A 9,839-nucleotide genomic window follows, 5' to 3' on the forward strand; every position below is an offset into this window, starting at 1 on the left:
GGTTTACACTCTACAACATCATCAGGGTTTGGTTTTTAATTTTCCTCGCCACCGCTTCTATCGAAAAATTTTTCTTTCCATATCTTAGACCCACAATCTGTATCTGTTACTAGATTTCCTATTTTGTTTCTGCAGGAGAATGTGGCTACCAGAGTACTGAACGTATCCATTCGCTTTTACTAGGCATTCATCATTTCATTGATTTTGACTCGAATTCAGCAGCAAATACTGCTGTTAATTTAAATCGGTGCTGGGCACGCTCACACATTTGAGAATACTAAATTGTATCTGTTCCTAGGACTTGCATAAACTCTAAAATTCTGGCAGCCCGCAAAGTTGGTATTTATACCAAAGCCCGGCAAGGCAAGTTTTGCTACACCAAAGCCTACAGATCTATAAGCTTTACTTCCATTGTACTCATAACTATCGACCGTATTGTGGATACCATGATATAGGGTAGGACATCCAGTGAAATGCTCAAACACAAACAGCATGGCTAACAAAGAACTGCATAAGACAATAGACACTTATGAAAAACACTTTATAGACACTTAAATGCCACCTAAAAATAAAGTTATAACTAAATTATATCCATCACCATAGGATGGGGTATACTAATCTAGGCATTCCGTTTGTAACACCTCGAAATATTGATCTAGAATCCTACAAAGTGTAAATATTCTTGATCGTCTTGACGTTCTGAGTCGATCTAGCAATGCCCGTCCGTCCGTCTGTCGAAATCACGATAGCGGTCGAAACCGTATCGGGCCATATCGCTTCAGATTCTTCTATTATGACTTTTAACAACTGTGTTCCAAATCGGTCTTAACCCTGATATAGCTCCCATATAAACCGATCTACCAAATTGACTTCTTGAGCCTTTACAGGCCACAATTTTTGTCTGATTTGGCTGAAATAAATAAGTCCATGGGTTGCATATAATTGCATTTAAGTGCTCGACACTAAATAAACTCATTCTCACACACAACATTTTTTTACTGAGCAAGAGCATTCAGTATGTTGAGCAGCTTTGCCGAGTGAGGATGATAAACTCGTAAATTGACAATTTTTTTAAGTTTCGCCTTAGGTACAAACATGTTGCTATGCTTGTCCAATAACAAAAATCATTAGAGCAACAGACAAATGGTTTCCAGGTGCAAGAAAACACAACGTGTGTTATGATCTCTGGTTTTCCTTTTCCATTGCAAACAATCTCCGATCATTGAGCTTGTCTAGAAAGAACAAGTAAAAGCGTGCTAAGTTCGGCCGGGCCGAATCTTATATACCCTCCACCATGGATCGCATTTGTCGAGTTCTTTTCCCGGCATCTCTTCTTAGGCAAAAAAGGATATAAGAAAAGATTTGCTCTGCTATTAGAGCGATATCAAGATATGGTCCGGTTTGGACCACAATTAAATTATATGTTGGAGACCTCTGTAAAATGTCAGCCAATTCGAATAAGAATTGCGCCCTTTGGGGGCTAAAGAAGTAAAATAGAGAGATCGATTTATTTGGGAGCTGTATCGGGGTATAGACCGATTCGGAGCATAATAAACACGTATGTTGATGGTCATGAGAGAATCCGTCGTACAAAATTTCAGCTAAATCGGATAAGAATTGCACACTCTAGAGGCTCAAGAAGTCAAGACCCCAGATCGGTTTATATGACAGCTATATCAGGTTATAGACCGATTTGAACCATACTTGGCACAGTTGTTGGATATCATAACAAAACACGTCGTGCCAAAATTCATTCAAATCGGATAAGAATTGCGCACTCTAGAGGCTCTAGAAGTCAAGACCCAAGATCGGTTTATATGGCAGCTATATCAAAACATGGACCAATACCAACCGACCTACACTAATATGAAGTATTTGTGCAAAATTTCAAGCGGCTAGCTTTACTCCTTCGGAAGTTAGCGTGCTTTCGACAGGCAGACGGACGGACAGACGGACGGACATGGCTAGATCGACATAAAATGTCGCGACGATCAAGAATATATATACTTTATGGGGTCTCAGACGAATATTTCGAGTAGTTACAAACAGAATGACGAAATTAGTATACCCCCCATCTTATGGTGGAGGGTATAAAAATTTAACGAGTAATAACTGTCAACACAGAATGATGTTCGATTTTCGTATTTTACGATGAACATTTTTCAACTTTTGCGAGTTGCTTTTGTGGGATTTGTTTATAGAGTTGGATTTTTCAACGCAACTCTACTCTCGTTCTGTTTTGGCCTTATAGGTGGAGTTAATACTATGCGCGCACATTTAGAATGAAACTCTGCAAACAAATTCCACAAAAACAACGCGCAAAAGATAACAATTTTTAAAAAATTTTCGTCTGCGTCGCTCCCTACTACTTCATACTTACCCCAAATTTTCTCTTGTGAACCCTTTATTATACACACCACCGTAGGATAGGGGCTATATTCTTTTAGTCGTTCCGTTTGCAACACATCGAAATGTCAATTTCCGACCATACAAAGTATATATATTTCGGATCGTCGTAAAATTCTAAGACGATTTAACGATGTCCGTGTCTGTCCGTCCGTCTGTTATAATCACTCTACAAGCTTCAAAATTGTGATATTGAGCTGAAATTTGGCACAGATAGGTCTTTTTGATGCACGCTTGAACGGGCCAAATCGGACCATATTTGGATATAGCTGCTACATAGACCGATTTTCCGATAAAGGGTCTAATCCCCAAAAAAAACGTAATGTTTCATCCGATTTTGTTGAAATTTTAAACACTAAGTAGTTTTTAAGCCTCCCGACATCTGACCAAAATATGGTTCAGATCGAACTATATTTAGATATGGCTGTCATATAGACCGATCTGCCGATAAAGGGTCAGAAGCCCATAAAAGCTTTATTTCGCTGAAATTGGAAACAGTGGGTAGTTTTCGGTTTCCAGACATCCGCCCCAAATATGGTTTGGATCGGACTATATTTAGATATAGCTGCCATATAGACCGATCTCCCGATAAAGGGTCTGAAGCCCATAAAATCATTATTTTTTATCCAATTTCACTGAAATTTGAAACAGTGAGTAGTTTTAAGGCTTCCTAACATAGGACCCTAAAATGGTTAAGATCGGAATATATTTAGATATAGCTGCCATATAGACCGATCTGCCGATAAAGGATCTGAAGCTCATAAAAGCATTATTTTTATCCAATTTCACTTACATTTGAAACAGAGTAGTTTTAGGCCACCCGCCATCCGACTCTAATATGGTAAAAATAGGACTGTATGTAGATATAGCTGTCATATAGACCGAAGTGCCGGTTAAGGGTCTGAAGCTCATAAAAGCTTTATTTATTCCCCGATTTTGTTGAAATTTGAAATACAAAGTTCAACAGTGACTTATAATTATAAGACCACTCAATGTCCGTGCCGAATTTCGGTGCACAAGTTATCCAATTTTTATCGGATTGTGACGAAAGGGAGTTTACATATATACCCGAGGTGGTGGGTATCTAAAGTTCGGATACTTAACCTTTTTACTTGTTTTTTTCGCAACCTTATTTTTTCGAGACAATCTCTTATTTGAGCCTAAAATCACAATTCTAGTAACTTCCGCTCGCGCTGGCAAATGTATTCCATTTTGTACTTTTAGCTACTTTAATGTATCTAAACGTACGAATATCATCAAATCCAGCCTTATCCCTACGATCCAAGGCCAACCTTCATGCAAAATTTCATGATTCCAGGTTTAGCCGATTGAGCTGGGCGATGATCAGTCATTCAGTAACAAGTCAGTCACGCAACTCCTTTACGTATATAGATTTCAACCAATTTGGACAAAAATTAATGCTTCTAGACACTCATTAAGCCCATTTTATATAGGAGCTATAGCCGTATCTGAACCCATACGGCTATAACTGTATGGGTTCAGATACATTTTACTGACCATTTAATTCGTACAAACGCTGCAGTGTTTTCTATTAAAGGGCGCTGATCGGAAAGGATAAGTATAACTTCTCGTTCTAAGCTCCAACGAAAATGGACGAAAAATACGACTAACTTAAATAAAATCAAGTGAAAGAGTGCTTAGTTCGGCCGGGCCGAAACTTATATACCCTCCACCATGGATCGCATTTGTCGAATCTTTTTGCGGCATCTATTCTTAGGCAATAAAGGATATAAGAAAAAATTTGCTTTGCTATTAGAGCGATATCAAAATATGGTCCGGTACGGACCACTATCAAATTATATGTTGGAGACCTGTGTAAAATATCAGCCAATTCGAATAAGGATTGCGCCCTTTTGGGGCTCAAGAAGTAAAATAGAGAGATCGATTTATATGAGAGCTGTATCGGGCTATAGACCGATTCAGACCATAATAAACACGTATGTTGATGGTCATGACATGGATCCTTCGTACAAAATTTCAGGCAAATCGGATAATAATTGCGACCTCTAGGGGTCAAGAAGTCAAGATCCCAGATCGGTTTATATGGCAGCTATATCTGGTTATAAACCAATTTAAACTTTATTTGACACAGTTGTTGAAAGTAAGAATAAAATGCAAAATTTCAGCCAAATCGGATAGGAATTGCGCCCTCTAGAAGCTCAAGAAGTCAAGTCCCCAGATCTGTTTATATGACAGCTATATCAGGTTTTGAACCAATACTTGGCACAGTTGTTGGATATCATAACAAAACACGTCGTGCTAAATTTCATTCCAATCGGATGAGAATTGCGTACTCTAGAGGGTCGAGAAGTCAAGACCCAAGATCGGTTTATATGGCAGCTGTATCAGGTTATGGACCGATTTTAACCATACCTGGCACAGTTGTTGGATATCATACCAAACACTTCGTGAAAAAATTCATTCAAATCGGATAAGAATTGCGCCCTCTAGAGGCTCAAGAATTCAAGACCAAAGATCGGTTTATATGACAGCTATATCAGGTTATGAACCGATTTGAACCATACTTAGCACAGTTGTTGGATATCATAACAAAACACGTCGTGCAAAATTTCATTCCAATCGGATAAGAATTGCGCACTCTAGAGGCTCAAGAATTCAAGACCCTAGATCGGTTTATATGGTAGCTATATCAAACCATGGAACGATATGGCCCATTTACAATACCAACCGATCTACTCTAATAAAAAGTAGTTGTGCAAAATTTCAAGCGGCTAGCTTTAGTCCTTCGGAAGTTAGCGTGTTTTCGACAGACGGACGGACAAGGCTAGATCGACATAAAATGTCGCGACGATCAAGAATATATATACTTTATGGGGTCTCAGACGAATATTTCGAGTAGTAACAAACAGAATGACGAAATTAGTATACCCCCCCTTCCTATGGTGGTGGGTATAATAAAACGGGACCAAAAACAGACCTGTACAATGTTTCAGTCCGAAAGCGCAATATGAGAAAACAGGAGCGTGCTTAGAGCAAACAGACAAATAGACACACGTATGGGCAAACGGATGTGACTCCAGTGCTCAGAATGTACAAAATTTATTGCACAAATAGCCCTCGTTTTATACTTCTCATTAGTTCAATATATGTGATGGCTCCAAAAGTCTGGATTTTCCCATATTTTTTGTCAAATAGTCAGGAGTCGGGATAGCCACAGAAAGTCGGGATAATCCCAAACAATCCCGACCATCTGGTAAGCCTAAGTACAACGCGTCGCCCTATGGTAGTATTGTGACACGCCTCTCTAAGTCCATTGCTCTTTCTGTAAGTCTGTAATATCGCCCTTATAAAGGGTGATTTTTTTGAGGTTAGGATTTTCATGCATTAGTATTTGACAGATCACGTGGGATTTCAGACATGGTGTCAAAGAGAAAGATGCTCAGTATGCTTTGACATTTCATCATGAATAGACTTACTAACGAGCAACGCTTGCAAATCATTGAATTTTATTACCAAAATCAGTGTTCGGTTCGAAATGTGTTCAAATTTTGACAAATTTTGTTCAGCGATGAGGCTCATTTCTGGTTGAATGGCTACGTAAATAAGCAAAATTGCCGCATTTGGAGTGAAGAGCAACCAGAAGCCGTTCAAGAACTGCCCATGCATCCCGAAAAATGCACTGTTTGGTGTGGTTTGTACGCTGGTGGAATCATTGGACCGTATTTTTTCAAAGATGCTGTTGGACGCAACGTTACGGTGAATGAACACATTTCTTTGACACCATGTCTGAAATCCCACGTGATCTGTCAAATACTAATGCATGAAAATCCTAACCTCAAAAAAATCACCCTTTACTTAACCAACATATCCGCCAGTGCGTTTACTGCACCTATTTTGTATAGAGTTCGGATGTTCCATGGGCAGGCTCGCAAATTATGCAGGGGTCGGCTTCATTAGGTGACAGTTTTTCCTTTATTTCGTTTCTTCGGAGTAAACGGTATTTCTATCAAGCAAGTTACTGGAACCATCGCCTCAACCATGTTTTTATATCTTAAGATAAATCATGTTAATTTTGCCGCTGATTTGAGCCAACACACTTAACGGATGCTAAAGCCAGCTGCGTAATGGTCTATGCAAAAATATCCTATTGTTTAATTACCTTTTTCGACACGAAGAGTATTTGCATGTATGTGTAATAAATTTCGCAGACTTCTTCTCCTTGAATATGGCCATAAGCCCCCAGTGCACAGTTGGAAGAGTTTCCGCAAACAGCTTGTAATTGGTTTATATGGCTTTGTACATTCCTTGACCGGCATTTATAAAACCTGAAATTAGGACAACCCCAAATTGCTATGGACAGCTTATTTAACGTTAGATAATAATATGCAACAGCAACTGTCAAATTCTATTGAAAAAGCGCCAAAAAAGAGCTGTGTGTGTTTACCCAAAGGCAAATTTTGCATAAATAAATATGAAAGATATGTAAGCAGAAAAGCAAAAAGAAACAAAAACAACTAAAAACCCAATATCAACCAATGTAGCTGCATGTGAATGGGATTCCATTACATAACCGGACTAATATCTGGAACAAAAGCATGGTGTGCCGGGGTGAAGAACAGCTGATGTGAATAAATCTTTTTTTGGCCAAAACAAAATATTACGTCACACTCACTCACTCCCTTTTTTGGTCAGGTTATAGACCCGTGTGAGTGAAGTCTTTCCGGTTTTTTTAGATGTTTTGATCAACCAGTGAAAGTAAGCAATTCATAAATATGAGCGTGAGCACTTACTCACTCGCTGACTGGGTCGCTCGGTCAACACGATGGGCGCACAAGCTTCAGCATCATAATAATGGTTAATCATTCACAAAACGGTTGTGTCTGATAGCCCATGGCAGTGTCGTCTGCGAAGGTATTTTACCTGCATTTGTACCTGAAGCATGACAATCTATCGATCAGCACGCGTCATAAACCGGTTTGCGTTATTTTTATTGTGGGCTACGCACATGCTGGGCTTAAGTGTGGAGTTTTAAAACAATCTCTTCAAGACAAGATGATGATGGGCTACTCAATGAAATGCTGAATGAGTGGCTGGGTAATCGAATCGAATTTTTGTGATACATTTTTAGCGTTCAACAACGACCACGGTCAATGGTTACCGCACCGCTCAGTACTGCGATATCCGCTGCCGCAGCGGCATATAGTCTACCCTAAGCGTTAGTACGGATTGATTTCATAACACTTTACATGATCAGTAGCAGCGAAGCTGGCGACCTCTCACTAAAGTTGTGATGCCGCTTTAGCTGAGATGTTGAACTGTGGGCTACCGACAGAGGCATAAATAGTTTTAACTGTTTTAGAAACGGATCAGTCAGTCATCCGCAACTGTCCCGATATACATTTGGTTCGGGCGCTGAAGTATACGAAAATTAAATTCGTTAAATACACGAAATCAATTATGCTATGTATTGTAGTAATGTGTGCTATAATTGCGGTCCCCGCGTTGGCCGCCCAGGACGGTTATAAATATCGCGAACCCGCTCCGGTCATAGAAAAGCAGGGGTTAATTACAGTAGATGTGCCGTGCCAACATATTGGCGATGTCTCATATAATTTTGATGCATCCAGTGCAGCTCTGATTAATTCGCAAGCTGATGGTAGAATAGTAAACAACAAAGCCCATGTAATTGCCGAACACAATTTAGAAACTGCTGCTAGTGGATACAGTCCTCAGTACGGAACAGTTAGCAAAGGAGGAGATAGTTACCAAGGCAGCTCGAACTCGTTTAGTACAGGTCAAGGCTACATACAAAATGGTCTAGCTTCGAGTCAGTTCCAGACAGGACATGTTTCATCATCGCAGCCGCCACCTCCCGTGAATTACATACCATTGACTCAAATTCAAGCACCTCCTCAACCACCTCCACGGGGACATCAAATTACGCAAGTTCCTCCTCCAGTATCGTTGATTAGCAACAGCTTAAGCTCTGGTTCAAATTATGCTCAAGGATACAATTACCAGCATGTAAGCAATGGTGGCAAGCAAGTTCAAGTTGGCCCTGCCTTCGCTGCCCTACCTCCAACAATACATGCCAACCACCGACCTCACAATATTGGATTACCACCTAATGCTGCTATTAACGTTGCAGCCTCACAGCACTCTTCTTCTAATTATGCCAGCCAAAATTCTGCTAACTTTGCTGGCCAACATTCTACTAACTTCGCCGGTGCAACAGGTCAGCATTCCGCTAATGGCTACCAATATGCCCCCAATTTTGCTGGAACACACGCTTCTCACACTGGCCATGGTGGTTTACAACATTCTACAAACTATGCAAGCCAACACGCAACGAATTTTGGCGCGGCACACTCGTCACATGCAGGAAATTATGGGTCTCAGCAAGCCGCTACTAATTTTCCCGGTCAGCATTCATCGAATTTAGCTCAGCAACAGCACGCAGCAGCTTCTGCCTCCCAAATATCTTCAAACTTTGCCTCACAACTAGCATCTAGTTTTGGTAACCATCAAACTGGCTCGATATCCAGTTTCTCTTCATCAAGCCTTGGTGCGGAGGGTCTAAATGGTCAATTAGGTAGCGTTATACGTGAAACGGTGGCCAATGCTCCCCTTGATCCATTAGCTGAAAAGCACATTTATGTTCACATTCCCCCAGAAGACATTGAAGGAAGCAACGACCAGGCTAGTCTGGTAGCTCCTCAATTTTTGCCACCACCCAAGAAACACTACAAAATAGTTTTTATTAAGGCTCCAAGTCACAATACTCCAAGCTACAGTCAATTGGCTGCTGCCGCTGCTCCTAAAGTAGAAGAGAAAACTCTCATTTACGTGCTGTCTAAAAAACCAGAAGAACCTTCTCTTGAACATCTCCAGCAGCTTTCACAACATCACCATAAGAGCAGCAAACCTGAAGTCTACTTTATAAAATACAAAACCCAAAGAGAGGGTGAGGCTATACAGAATCACATAACCAATACCATTGGATTAAGTCCAGATCAGATAGACTTAACCAATGGTGGTGACTCAAGTAATCTAATTGACATCAGAGCTGGTGGAGCAAATGCGGCATTGAGTTCTGGTTCCAGTTATAGCTCCAGTGGCTCCAGCTCCAGTAGTTTAAGTTCGAGCTCAAGTTCCAGCTCCAGTTTTAACTCTGGAGGCTTGGTAGAGCGTAAAAAGCACGACTTGTATGGAGTACCACTGCAGTAAAGTTTCCTATATTTATTGTGTAATATATAATTAATTTATTTATTAAATATATTTAAATATTTATAACAAGAAAAATTACTTTTTAAAATACGCTAATGTCAAAGTAAATGTGCCAAGAACTCGTGATGCAGCATCACACGGTAATCGTTGAATGAAGCAAGTAAAATCGACAAGTATCGCCTGGCTAAATCTTGGGAACCCACCACCATGGATTCCGCTAAAAG

At 40.2% G+C, this 9,839-nt stretch overlaps 1 protein-coding gene across 1 annotated transcript; it reads left to right on the plus strand.

Moving 5' to 3' along the window:
* The first annotated feature begins 7,845 nt into the window (after positions 1-7,845).
* On the plus strand, positions 7,846-9,615 carry LOC106094250 (uncharacterized). Its single transcript, XM_013261455.2, has one exon. It carries the CDS (start codon positions 7,846-7,848, stop codon positions 9,613-9,615), a length of 1,770 nt encoding a protein of 589 aa, XP_013116909.2.
* The last annotated feature ends 224 nt before the right edge of the window (positions 9,616-9,839 follow it).

The sequence above is a fragment of the Stomoxys calcitrans genome, chromosome 3 (assembly GCF_963082655.1).
Source record: "Stomoxys calcitrans chromosome 3, idStoCalc2.1, whole genome shotgun sequence".
Classification (NCBI taxonomy): domain Eukaryota; kingdom Metazoa; phylum Arthropoda; class Insecta; order Diptera; family Muscidae; genus Stomoxys; species Stomoxys calcitrans.

What these genes read in the sequence shown, in the direction of transcription:
- LOC106094250 (XM_013261455.2), top strand. Translation starts at nt 7,846, where the DNA reads ATGCTATGTATTGTAGTAATGTGTGCTATAATTGCGGTCCCCGCGTTG.